At 39.7% G+C, this 14,882-nt stretch overlaps 1 protein-coding gene across 2 annotated transcripts in view; it reads left to right on the forward strand.

Annotated features, from left to right (window-relative positions):
• The window catches only part of nrg3b (neuregulin 3b), a 176,892-nt gene that overhangs the window by 83,448 nt on the left and 78,562 nt on the right, over window positions 1-14,882 (forward strand). For both annotated transcript variants that reach the window (XM_027289381.1, XM_027289382.1), the window contains exon 2: window positions 7,637-7,772. In XM_027289381.1, coding sequence (XP_027145182.1) covers window positions 7,637-7,772 — 136 coding nt within the window. The remainder of the gene's footprint in view (window positions 1-7,636; window positions 7,773-14,882) is intronic.

Genomic DNA, 14,882 nt, shown 5'->3' on the forward strand with positions numbered 1-14,882 from the left:
CAGACACTTGCACTATGTTGCGTGGGTTGTGTAGAGAAATTTCAAGGTCACTTTATGATACGTTTGGAGCTGGTTTGGGAGGAGGAGGAGGAGGAGGTGGAGGAGGAGGTGGTATGCAACTGCAGGGGGTTTACTCGTTGTGTGTACGGCGGTCATCTAAACTTTAATCAAGATTCAGCTGACACGGGGTCACGAGATAATGTAGATAATTAAAACTTTTCATTAGGGAGTGAATTGTTCCCTTAAGGTTTAATGCATGTTTAGGGGTTACACTCAAAGGTTCCACAGCAACCAGGATAAAAAGCACGACTTTGAACTCATGAATGCAGCCCGTAATATAAAAATGAATTAAAACGCATCACTGTGCCAAACATTTATAACCAGTAAGCGTTCCCTATCAACTTATTTGCTTGCACATAGAATCAGGTCATTAACGTCCAGTATGTCATGTCTTTAAGGCCACCACCACGAGTTGGACTAGAGTGAAGGACAAGTAGAGTACCTGTGACAAATGTCCCACCGAATACTCATCACTGGGCTGTCATGGCGACCAAGGCCATGTGCTCTTTAACCCTGCTTACAGGCAGCGACTGCCACCTTTACCCGACTGTACCACAGGTCAGCTGCTATTTGTTTGTGTCACATCAGGGACAGAAGGTCTCCCAAGGCTAGTCGTCTTGATGATCGTGCATACAGTACACTTGTGTATGCGCCTGTGTGTGTGTGCGTGTCCTGTACTGTTTACGTATACAGTATTGATCTTCACTGTCCATAAGTATTGGACATTCAAGGCTAAAAGAAGTCTTTATATATTTTTTTTTTCTTCCTCTGTTGTATATTTTGCCCACAGCTTCATCTTTGAAGGTCCTTTGATTATTCTCGGTAGCTCTATTGACTTTTGTCGGTTTATATATTTATGTATGCTGTTAACGCAGCGCTGTTGGTTTTTGTGAAGCTTATGTAAGAAACAGTATGGTTTGCCATGTGTTGTGCCATAAACGGAATAATTTACTTCCTGTAGAGTTGGTGTCTCGTGGTGCTTGAAAACAAAAACCAAAAATTAAATTTGACAGCGGTTTATTTACATAAGCGGACATGATATCAGCCTTATTTGCCAAAGGCCGTGTTAATTAGCCACCCTTTTTTCAGGATGCAGTTTTTGCTTGTTGGTTTGTGTCATATACATTTTATTGGATCCACCCAACTTTTAGATCAATCGATTTTTTTTTTGGATCTCTTGCTTTTTTTTTTTTATGTAGACCTCCAGGATACGTCTGAGTACAGGAATAAGTATAGTAGTGGCCTCCTGAAATATTGTTTGGTGGTCTGAATGAGCTTCACGGCAACATTTAATAACTCATCAAGCATGAATCAACACTTGTGTTATGTGTGGCTGCTACTGGCTAACACTGAGAAGCTCAAGAAGAGCTTCTATGCTCTGGTCACTGGGATCTGAAATGAGGACACAGGCTAAAACTAGATTTATTCTTTATTACTATGACTGTTACTATTATTCCTTGTGATGTTACATATTAACTATTATTACTTATTTAGTTCCATTAAGACTACATTGTATTGATTAAATAATTGATTAAATATGTGTTAATGGCTTTTTTATGACCTGCAAATTCATTCTACGCAATACTACACATACATGCACTCTGCATGTATGTAACACTAACGTCCCGTCATGTTGAACTTATCCTCACCTCAGCAGATTATTTTCATCTCTCTTTGCTCGTTTATGATTATATATGACAAATAAAACATTTAGTTGAATTGTGTGCACATACTATGAGAGTAATTGATGTTTAAATGTAATTGTATATGACACTTTTGAGTATACATTAATATGTTTTGCTGTTTTTATCCAACTTAAGCTGTGTTGCACATGACCCAGTGTTTCTCATCCTTTTTAATAAGGATTCCAGAAATTAAATAATTTTTTTCCCCACTCGACCTGCAAGCAGTCAGAGTGCTATTTCAGAGAAGAAAGTTCAAGTCCTTTCCAAACCAGTGTGACAGATAGCATTGTCAGGGCCAATGTGTTGTCCATACCCGCTTGCACTATATATTTTCCTGAATATGGTTCTGTCCAAAAGGCAGCGGTGCATGATGGGTAAGCAATCAGCAGGCTCTCTTAGGACTTTTCCTTTACGTAGTAAGGCCTTCTTTGATGTGTGCTGCAGTAAACACAGGCAGTTCTCTCCCTACCACAGTCTCCTGGGGGATGAGGCTCAGCACAAGAACACTAATGAGCACATTAGAAGGAAGCCATGGAAGGAAAATGCTACAGTTGTAAATGGAATTGTCTCTTGTGTTGTCTGTGCCAAGGATGCTCCGTCTACAGAGAGTGTGTCTGCGTGAATTCAACTGCATATCCTGTTTTTATCGTGTACAAGTGTATGGAAAATGCAGGCTTTCCTGGGGGCGTTCGCAAAATCGCCTTTTTCTGACTTTTCTTTTCTGGATGCAAAAAAAGTGCTATACAACCACAGATTTCCGCTTTTTAAAGGTAATCCAGTGACAGATGAAAGGTTGATACCCATGAAATCTTGGGGCCCATAAACCCCAGGAGCAAAACCATTCCAAACGGAGCATTTATTTATTCATTTATGCACCATTTATTCCAATAGAGATAATCACAGGTCATAAAGAAGTGATGTTTTAACAGTCTTACCTGCCTGTGAATGTGTTACAACCACGGCTATGTCACAGCGTGTGTTTTCAGCAAACACTGGCTCACTTTTAGTGTGTATTGTTAGGCTGTATCTGTGTGCGTTCATCAAGATGATACATGAAGTATTTTGTTTAATCATCCTAATGTTCGCTTGCATTCAGCTTTATCCTGTAACCTCCATGTTACGATGTCAAATCTGCATCTGCATCTTCCCCCTTCATCAGAGACATTTACATTTCAAAATAAAATAAACCCTATATTTACTTTCTAAAGATATTGATTGAGAGCCGCTTGTTTGTAGTGACTGAAAGAGAGCCTCGTTATTCCTCTCAGATAACTGATCTCTCAACCATCGGCTGAATCTGTGAACCAGCTAGTAGATTCCTTGAAAGTTACCAAGGGAATCGGCAATCTGGATTGCCTTTGTGCAACGGGGAGAAGCAGAGACGTGAAAATGATTTCAAAGAGTCCAGGATGAATCACGCTCCCAGCTGCCATTTATTAGCACATTTTCCGCCGTTTTTTTTTTTTTCTGCACAGCAACCTAACAGTCGGAGTTTCATGGAGTTTTCTTTCATTTCGTAAAAGACTTTGTTAAAAGTGTTGATAAATGAACCAACTTGTACGTTTCATAATTATTCATGACACAGCATAATAATGACTAAAAGCAAGAGACACATCATTTATCAGCTGTTACCTCTGTAATGAAGATGAAGGGTCATTTTTTATTAAAAAAAAAAAAAAGATGTCTAATATTTTCAGTACTGGATTGATATCAAAAAGTGTCAAAAATCTGCTTTTAATTAATTAGTTTGGGGTTGATCCATCGATAGTCAAAGAAATACAGAAAAACACAGAAAAAATATCACATCAAAACATACAAACCCATAATTCTGCTCTGCTGCGTTCAAGAAACTGACTAATTGCTTTATTAACTTGCTCTGTTTCTCACAAGAGGAATATTTAAAGAACGTAGCATGTCAACGGGATCCCGTTTGACAGGTGCTTGTTCAAAAGTGCCAGAGTTGTGCTTGCTGTGCTGCAGATTTTTTACCATTTCTTGCCTGTCACAGTGATGAAAAGCCTGAATTGCTCAAGGCCAAACATATCTGAAGACGACTTGTTCCTTGATGTGGCCAACAGGGCTAAAAGAGTATAGGTAATCCTTTAAGACTTAAGATTTCTTTTTTGCATTTTGTTTGAGAGGTAATCATTACAGTTTGTTTTTAGACCTTGCACCTACTAAAGAACAGCAGAACCTTTATATTATAGGATGACAGGTGTGAGACTGAGAGGCTTTTTATTCCATTTTAAGGAAATGGAGAGCATGCTAAAACGTGCATTTATGTTCCCCGGTTTTTACGGGTTTAAATGATTCATTGGGCACAGGTATTGGTGCAATCTAAAAATAAAAAAATAAAAAATACAGAAAATTTCATCAGCATCAGCTATTTTCGAAAACCTGTGCACATTTAAAGTATGCCATAATATATTTAATTTAAGATGCTCATGTCAGCAGGCCTCTCTCTGGGGGTGACACTGACACATTCACTGTCTGGAGCCAATGTACAAAAGGAGCTGCTATAATGTGCTTTGGAGTTTGTGGGAGCTTAAAAAAAATAATAAAAAATACAGACGTCATACATCATCATCGATTCCCAGAGTGCTGTGTCATTGGTACCACGATGACCTTGTGTAGCCCACATGCTGCCCCTCTGCTCTTCACCAATATTTGACAAATGAAATGATGCTGCCACTTTTTATACAGAAAGAAAAATAGTGTAATAAAGGACAGGAAAAAGCCTTTCTCCACTGATTCTTTGAAGGAAAAAAAAAGTTTTTGAAAATGTTTCAGCACAGATAAGATTTCTTGCGATGCAGGTACTAAACGGGTGTTTGGTATCTGCATGACCTTGGCTTTTCTCATGTAAATATATCAATGGTTAGGCTCATAGCACAAAATCAATGTCCTGTTTTGTCAGAAAAGCTGTGCCGCAGCATGTGTTTGAACCTAAACCACTATCCTTACAATGCCAGCGGTGTGTTTGTGTATCAAACATGGCGTTCTTCACATGTGGTCACTGCTGCTGTCTCTATAAACGATACAACTGGCTTCAAATCGCCATGACAATTATTGCCGGGGACATGAACATCACAGGGGGACGTTGTGTTCTATTTTCTATTATTAAAGTTGCATCTTGGAATAGCTAACCTTTCGAACAATCCACTCTAGGGGTTTTTTGCAGAATTAATATTACAAGATGTAGTCCGGTGTCTTTTAAAGACTAGGAGCGAAGGAGTCAACTTGCATTCAAGACCTACTTTCATATGCGCCACGCTGAGCCAATCTAACAAGCAATCAAAAAAGACAATATGCAGCACATAGAGAACACGAATGCATTACCTCGTTCCTTATATTGATACATGCATTTAAAAGAAAAAACATGAGCACCAAGGAGGCTTCTAAAAATATTACACAAGCCGCCACAGTTAAGTGGCTTAAACGATATCTTCCAAAGTTTTTACTCTGACAGAGTGAAGACTTGGTTAGACCCAGGAGTGCTACATATCTCTTTTTGTGTTCCTTCTGATCTCTCATCATCTCTTGGGTCTTACATCAAGAGCCCCGGATTTATCGACCAGTGGCCATAAACAAAGCATAGATTGAACTGGACACTGGGGCACAACAAACGGATTACAGAGTTTTTATTCCTGTGCACGCGATTGGCCACTAGAGCCTCTTCTGAATTTTTTTTTTTTGAAAATGGCCATCGGGCCGGCGGAAATGCGACACACAAAGCAGACTACTGGGCAACAGAGATGCAGGGCAGACTCATGCCAACAAGGATGATAGAAATAGACACGGGATGCCAATTAGAAGAATATGGTGTATGAGTGTGCGAGTGCGTGCATTCAAATGTCTGTGTGCATAATGTAACTGGATGGAAGCAGAATCAGAAACTGTAATCCAATTGTGTTGGCAAGGTATTGAGCGTAATACCAGTCAATCCAATTGTCAATGCTTTACTTCATGATGGAGTAAAAAAAAAAAAAGAGGATCCGAGTGTTACTGTACACCGGTGTGCTCCAACATGTGTGTTGCTTACGCATGAGCGACTTTGATAGAATATCTGCATACACTGGCGCGTGATTGCACATGCTAACACGCGATATTTATGAGTCGCCGTGGCCACATGCCTGACAGCCGTGCATATTTCACACGGGGCAGAACCCTGCATTGCAGTACTTGTACATGTCAGCCATGCTCTTTAAGCAAGAGCTGCTTGGGGTCAGACTTGAACACGAGAATTAAAGCTACATTAGCCGGTTCATCTCTCGCTGTTTTGTCTCTCCGTAGCGTCACATATTATCTCACATCTTTACCTCTGTGATTTATTTGTGCGATTTCCAATGGTGTTAACTAAAGCAGCTAAATTGGTAATTAAAAAAGGAATTGTGATTAATTTACATAATTTGAAAGAGCAAAATAGACACAAGGAATGCAGCATGTATACTCTGTGACCACTCTGTTAAGGTACGGCTGTCTAGGGACCTCTTTGCCCCCAGACTCTTTGTGACATGGATTCAACAAAGTGCTGTAAAACATTCCTTGGAGATTCCGACATGCTTTGTGTTGGAAATCTTCACCAAATCCCAAAGGGGCTCTATTGGATTGGGATCTAGTGACTCTGGAGGCCACTGAACACATTGTCATATCTGTTGAACCAGTTTAAGGTGTTAAGGTGCATCTTCCTACTGGAAGCTTAGAAGATGACTGTGGCCATAAAGGGATATTTATATATAAAGTCAACAATTCTGGCTATATGATTCTCAATTGGTATTAACAGGGTTAATGGGTGCTATAAAAATGTTCCCCACACTATAACACCATTGCCACGTGCCGGAAATCTATTCACACTTGCCATCCATGCATGCATGCTCTACCGTCTACGTGCCGCAGCACAGAATCAAGATTTCTCGTACCAGGCGATGCTTCTTCAATCAGATTCACATGCCTCAGTTTCCTGTTTTTAACAGGAAAGGAACTCAGCTTGTTTTTCTGCTGCATCCACATCAAGGTCCAATGTGACGTGTGTTCAGAGATGATCTTTTGTATAGCATTGTTGTAAGGCATGGTTATTTGAGCTATTGTCACCTTCCTGCCAGATTGAACCAGTCCGGTCATTCTCCTCTGAACTGCCTCCTTAACAAGGCGTTTTTGCCCACAGACCTGCTTCTAACTTTTTTTTTTTTTCACACCACTCTTTGTACATTCTTGCGACTGTTGTGCATGAAAATGCCAGAAGATTAGAAGAGATACACAAGCAATCCTGTCTGGCACCAACAATCATCCCACGGTCGAAATCCTTTAGATCACATTTCATCCCCATCCTGCTGTTTGGTCTGAACAACAACTCAACCTCGTGACCACGTCTGCATGCCCCTCTGCACTGAGCTGCTGCCACATGACTGTCTGATTAAATATTTGCATTCATTGGCAGTTATACAGATTAACCTGAAGTGTCAAACCCAACACATACACCAACAGTGACACTCAAGGACTTTATTTTCAGTCATTACCATGCGTTACACCACTTCACTTTTTTTATTGCATCAGGTCAAATTTTGAAACCTTCAGACCAAAAATGCTCATTTTACTCAGTCGGTTATGAAAAAAGTTGTTCCTGAGGCTATTCAGGCTTTGGGAAATTTGAAAAAAAAATCTTTTCTTCCAATCCGAATAGAGCAGTGCAAAGAAGGAATCACTTGAGAAGAAAAACTACTTTTAGAAGTGGCGTGAGCAGCAGCACATTAATGAAATTAAAGAAATGAGAAGAAATGGTCTTGTGCAAAATGGCTATGATCTGAAACGCAAAGCAAACGAAAAAGAATGAGGTCAGACTACATTTTCTGTGCAACAGTAACTAAATCTGTCTTGTCTTTTTCTGTCTATAGCAGTGGCCCCTACTCTTCCGAGTCTACGTTCAGAGGTCTTCAAACCGTGTGTGGAAGACAAGGACCTGGCCTTTTGTCTAAATGAGGGAGAGTGCTCCATCATTGAAACTGTGGCTGGGGTTCACAGACACTGCAGGTGAGTTTAATGGTGCTTCTGTCTGTGTGTGTGTGTGTGTCTGTGTGTGTGTCTGTGTGTGTGTAAGGCATTTGGTTTCTTTCTCAGCATTGACGTTTCCTCTCTGTGCCCTTCTCCTCTAGTCACTAACCTTGGGGTCATTTTCATTCAAGCCTTTTTTTTTCTCAGTCTGACAGACTGTTCTGTTCAGAAGAAAGAAAAAAGAATCATTGTGCAAATGCACCTAAAATGCACCGAAGAGCTATAATCACCTAAACTACTAAACCGAGGGATCAGAGATGTTTTGGCTGCATCAGATGCAGCTGATTCTCTGAGGCCACGCAATCAAACTGACAAACAAATGGAAAGAAATGTTCTCATGCAAATTCGACACAATGGGGAGCAAATGTGATTTTACTGTGTCCTTAATGTGCTCAGACAAAACTTGTAATAGTTTTAGCAGTCGTAAAATTACCTTCTCATGTATTACATGTCTCATATGACCTCGTCGGTGTGAAATTCATTTAATGGTAGCTGTAAAAGAAGCAGCTCCTGCAAGATCCTTCTTTGATCTTACTTAAAAGAAAAAGAAAAAAACTTCTTTTTGTTCATCCCAGGCAGTCACTCACACCCTGACTGTCCAAGAGATTAAACAGAGGGAACTCCTGGAAACAAAGTATATCTTTAGCAGACTTTGACATAACTCATAATGTGACAGGGCTAAAATCATATGTTGCCAATTACTTAAACAAACCCAGTCTGTTTTTTATTGCCTTTGGCAATCACTTTGTCTGCATTAGCAAGCCTATACCATTTATCTGTCATGCAACCTAGTTATGTTTCTTCATATGTCTGATCAAGAGCAAGCTCCATGCTACATATAGCACTTAAAAGAGGAATATGTACATTATAAACATAGATTTAAAGGCATAGAATAATATTTTTCAGTGGTTTATTCAGTAATATGTTATCATTTCTGGTGTTTAGGTTTGTGTTTTTATTGTAATACACAGCCCGCGCATATGAGTGTGTTACTAATATGCATGTGATTGTATGTATTGCAGATTCATTTACAATAATGTGTCATTAATCAGCTTGGGTGTTCAACTTCTCTCATGGATGGATGGATAGATACGTACATAGATACATAGATAGATAGATAGCACTATAATTTGTATTTTCTTTATATGTCTGTTACCCCGTGAATCAATGCACTATCCACTTCTACTCAGCAATCACTCTGCTATAGATTATCACTTTAAAAATACAACATAAGAGATTTTCTCTGAGGCAAGAGTTGTACTGAATGGTGCTGAATAGAAAACCGGCTCATTAGTACGCCTACCTGGAATTGAAAGGCTTAAATCTTCGTCGAAAAGAAAAAAAAAAGGTGATGCATTATAAAGGATTCATGAGTTAGTCAAGCTTCTTAGAAAAGTAAAAGAATCTTGAATCTTGAAAAATAAAAAAGTCTAGGAATGATGCATTTACAGTAATTAAAACTCACTGGCAATTTTGGGTGATTAAAACAGCGACATTATTTATTAGCAGTAACGTATAATTAACCAAACCAACTGATGTATTCAAGGAATATGCAAAGTCTTGGAATTTACTTGTAACCAGCCATAAAAATTAAAAATTTGAAACTGAAAATTGTATTATTTTGTCAGAAAACAACAAATATGATATATAGTTTCACTGAATGGAGACAGCTACCACTGTCAATAATTCATTATATGTTTAATGTCACATTACAGTGGCCCGAGACAACAATTTGTCACATCCCACTTCAAGAAACCATGGAGACTCACAGCAACTACCCTCTGGAATATAATTAGTGACAGCTGAATGTCTGCATAGAGAACTCAGAAAAGGCTGAGGGCCAAACGTGGAGGCACTCTCTGCCAATATCTCTTGAGTCGAGTGCATGTTCTGTGAAAGAATGATTGCAGGTTTGTGAATACTTTTTATTGAAAGGTTGTTTCTTCATCTTGAGAGAAGCCCAGGCAGAAAGTCAGAAAAATATCCATTTGCTCAAAAATCTCTATGCCATGTTGACGTTCTCGCTACTCCAGGTGTGCTTGAGATTTTCAAGAAGCGAACGAAAGAACACTGAATCATTTCGAAAAGAACAACAAAACGCCTGCAGTCTACATTAAAGCTGCGTTAAATGATTTCTAACCACTAGGGGGCAGAAAGTCCCAAAACAAACTAACGGCAGTCGAAACATTTGAAGCTGTAGTAAACATCAAATCTTTATTTTTTTCAATGAGATACCATTCCACAAAATTATGTGATATAAATAAAGAACTGTTCCTGTAGAATTGAAGTCCATGATTCACTCTTTTGTTTGGTCCACCAACTCGAGAAAACTACCCATCTTTTTTTTTGGCTGCATGTTCTGCATCTTTCCTCACCAGCCATTTGTTTACTTCAGATCGTCACCATTTCCCGCTGAGCAGGTAGCATGCAGTCAGCTTGTGCGAGATTGTTTGCAGAAAATGACAGCCTACAGTTTCATTTTTTGGTGGATTCAACCATATGGACTGACAAACCCAAACAATGTGTTGAAAGCTGCAAATAGCAGTGGAGTTGCTGCTGTGCCATTACTATATTCATACTGTGCTCTCCACGTTGATATCCTCTGTTCTTGTTCCTCTCAGAGATACAGTGTGTAATGATGAATCAAGTTCTTGTCCATCCACATTTCCGGATACAACAAAAAGGGGAAAAAGTTGTTATTTGAAGGAAAACTGTAAGTCTTAGAAGTACATCCAGGTTTAGGGTGCTTGTGGTACTCCTTTTGATCTGCCATCCCTCCAAGCAATGCCAGATCAACGTCCTCATGACAATACCTGCAGATCTCTTCAGTCTGTTCTAAAGTACAGAAAAATAAAGGCGTAATGATCGCTGCCTCCTTTTGACGTCATTGTCTCCCCCAAGGTTGCAGTGCAAAGAGCATAATAGATGGTTGGATGTTTTCCAGCAATAGACAAGTAAAGATGTCAGAACAATCTCTAAATACTTGAATCATTAGATGAGGGACACAGTTTTGAACTTGGGAATCAATTTATTTTGTTATGAAACATTTCCTTAACTCTCCACCTCCCTTCTCCTCCTTCCCTCTGTCAGATGTTCATGTTTGCCAATGCTAATCAGGCTCCCAAAATAAACATGCAAATCTGAGTTTAAGACCTACTTCCACATCAGTGCTGTAGCTTCTTATACGCTAAGTATAATAAATGCACAAGCGTTCACGGGTCTATAAATAAGTAATATATAGATATAGATTGCAATAGAAATTTTTGATCAATAACCCTCACCATGCCATTACTATAGCACCAAATTCATGTTTCTGGTTATTAGATAATGGCGTTAAAATCAACCCCAAAAATCTTTCTCTCCCTAAGAAACATTACTTGATTCAGGCGAACGCCAACCAGACAGATGCATAATATGATATGATGTGATTTAAACCGTCTTTTATATATCAAAATCAATGTTCTGTAGCCAACACACAGTATTTACTGTAAGTGGAGAGGTTAGAGAATACAAACACATAGAGGAGATCCAGGTATTGCCTCCATTGCCTCAACGTTTCTGTTTAAAAGCGAGGCTATGCATGCTTCACATATGCTATATCAATGCAGTGCACGTTTCACTCTAAACTCAAAATAAATAACCGGTCTCGTTTTGAAATATTATAAGCATCATCATCATCATCATGTCAGACAGAGCAAATCACGACGACTTGTGAATCTCAATATTGCCCCGTGTAGATGCAGATTGTTATCAAATCTGCCTTCAGGAGGAGGAGAAACACGATTTTGACGAGCTCGTCTGATAGCGATGGAGAGACGGAGATGATGACACACTTTTCTTTGGATCCGAGATGTCAGCCTCACCGAGCGCACAAAAGTCGAATGCATAAATATTCTGTGAAAATATGAAAAAAAAAAAAAAAAGCCAAAAGTTGGAGGAATACATTATCAGCAGGTGTAGTAGAGCTGGCCGTCGTGCCCAATCATGTCACCTGTTTTCCCATTCAGACAGTTTTGTGATGGTGAGTCTGGAATAAAATCGCCACTGAAGCTACTCCCCAAGGGGAAAGTATGTCCTTGTGCCAGTGGTAGAAAATCGCCATGGGCGAATGTGCCTCATATTAAATTAAAAATGGAAGAGATAACAAATGTTCCTGTGATCCTATGCGAACTGTTGCCCGGTGTATGAATTCAGTATTAGAACATGAAGTCACAAAAACCTGCAGCAGACTGTTGGGACACTTTGGATGTACCAAATGCAGCACAGACCTGCCTGATCATGACAGTACCAGAGAGGATACAGCTACAGCTGTCACTCCATGCATAATGGTGCGTGCTGATGGTTCTAGGTTGAATATCAATCAAAACACACAGCCACAAATGTATTTTATGAGCAAAATATGAAGTTAAAATAGAAATCGACAGCATCACGATATCCATGCTGAGTAATTGTCCCTAACAAAAACTGCATTGTTCCTTCCACCTAAGTACACCTGACTTGACTGTAGATCGGCAAAAAAAATATCAAAAGCGTGTTTTGTGTGTTTTTATTTTGAATTCTAAAAACAGTTCAATGTGGAGTTATTAGTAGGTTAATTGGCGGAGCAAAGCGTGATGCACTGAATCTGAACTACAGGAGGGCAAGTGTGCGATTCAGTGAAGCTCTGCTTGCCACTTAAAGCCCCAAAATGGAAGACAAAATAGGACCTCACGGCCTCTGTTATTATCTTATGGAAATGATTGTGTTATAATTGATCACTCTGCATGCATGGCCTTTATTCAGCTCCAGCCCTTAACTGATGCGCTCTGGCCCGTGTAACTTCCTTTCTGCATTTATCAATACAATTATTTCTCATCAGTTTGCTGTTTGAATATTCCGGATCTGTTCAGCGATGCACGTTTTGTCTTTGATGCGAGGGCTCAGTAAGTGTCAAGTCTGGCATGTGCTCAGCAAACCAAAAGCATTTAGCCACGGCTGAGGGCCTTATCGGATGTATTAGTTCGGAATGAAGGTGCACTGCAGCTCTGGCCACCACCTGCCGCCACTGGGTTGTGTTTTGGTGACACGCAACAAATGGTCATGACTTTCAGGCGTCGAGAAGCTGTGCATGCTTCAGTCAGGCCGTGCATGGGAATTCTTGTGGCATGTGACAACATCTGTTTACCTACATTGCAACAGTTTTATCAAACCGGGTGTTTGTTTTCTTTCTGTAGCATCATCCTATGCTGCCATTTTTTTTTTCTTTGACCCAGTTGGAAAAAGATTTCTCTTGCAAAAATCAGTAGGAAAAATGGTTTGACTTCACTGAAAACCTTTGCCTGCTTTTAACTCAATGTTTCCCAACTTGTATGAGCATTGTATCGACAACACGAAAAACACGGAGGCTTGCTTGTGTTGAAGCAGATGATGCAAAGCTGCCGCAAGTTAGCTTTACAGTTAAAACAGTTTGAGTCCACCTTGCTGAAGAAAAATATAAAGAAGGAAACCATGAATTAGACCTCGCATTGTATGAATTGGCGGTTTTATACCCAGTAATTCATTACTCATTTCATTAATTTGTGTCGGATTGATGAGTCCATAATTAATAGATACAAATAAAAAAATTCAGACTTCAGACCTAAGTTTGGAAGAGGGTTGCATGAGAATTACACAGGATGAATTTTGCATTTTAAGAAGTGACAGTGACAGTTTTACCATCTTAACTTCCACTGGTAGTGTATTTCAACGCCTTAAATTTGGATGTACTTCTACTATCAAACATTTAGTGGCCTGTACACGGTAAGATCTTAAAAAGAATATGCAACCATCATAAAACAGCTGAAATAGGGATCTGTGAAATGAGAAATATTGTCAGTGGAAATCTGGCATTAATTACAGGTTCATTTGCTGATAAAAAGAGAGACATTAAACCTGCAAAACACATTTGCCGCTGCCTTAAATCATGATGATTAAAGTAGAATCAGTCAGCTCAAACATCCCAGTGGTTTCCTCATGTTTGACAACACCTTTAAATATCTGTACGTTCTCTAATGCGCAGATATTTCAGTTTTATTGCTTTCACATTTAGTCTCCTCAGCATGGAGGCTGAAATCACTATCCTCTGTGTGTGTGTGTGTGTGTGTCTTTGTGCCTGTGTGTGCATTAAAAGCCTGGCAAAGCTCAAGGTAGCTCATGTCTACTATTACCATGGTAACTTCATCCCTCATTAGTGTGAGGCCAAAAGCAGAAAATAGTTGTTGACTCACTTATGCCTGCTATGGTAGTTACTTTCAAATCCTCTCTCATCATCACTTACCCCATGCATTATATTTTGTGCATTGATTCTGATTGATTAGACATTAAATAAATTGCCACCTAATGGTATTAATGACTGCTGTCGTGAATAATTCATGACGGAATTTGCACATTTGATTGCTTCAGCTAAAGCTTCGGTGACATAAGATATTAGATCATATTTGAATGAACATTGATTTGTTTTATGTCTTGTTCCCTCAAAACTCATCTGTGCAGATGGATAACTAGTCAAACCGTTCTTTCATAAGCAAAGAGCTTATGCTGGGTGTGCGTGTGTGTGAATGCCTTAAGGGACATGTTCATCTATCCTGATGAGGAACCACATGAAATCTCACAAAAGGAACCTTCTGCAATTCTCTGGTCCCCATGACAAAGAGATACTTCTTCTGGTAGTGTGCTGCAGGGTTAAGCTTAAGGATAGGCTGAGAGTGCCTGTGTGCATTTGTCTGTGTCACTGTGAGCCTGTTTATGTTTTCTTTTTTTCCCCCCACGAGACGTTGACAGCGGCATTAACCGAATCTGATATGACAAAATGAATCATATAAATGAAGACCCCAACCTCTTAACTTTCCTTTCCCCCCTTTTTCTTCTCTCATCTTCCTTTTTTTCCCCCTCTCTTTCTACGGGGAGAGAGTTCAGCGATTAAATTGTCACTGCAGCGTCAGACCTTGACAGGCTGCACTAATCCACGATGCTGTCGCTCCTCTGCTGATCCATCCTCCTAGGGAGGACGTTCTCCAGGCTTAAAGCCAATGGGCCATGTCCCCCCTCACTACCCCACCCGGCTGCTGTATG

This window comes from Larimichthys crocea, chromosome XVI (assembly GCF_000972845.2).
Source record: "Larimichthys crocea isolate SSNF chromosome XVI, L_crocea_2.0, whole genome shotgun sequence".
Classification (NCBI taxonomy): domain Eukaryota; kingdom Metazoa; phylum Chordata; class Actinopteri; family Sciaenidae; genus Larimichthys; species Larimichthys crocea.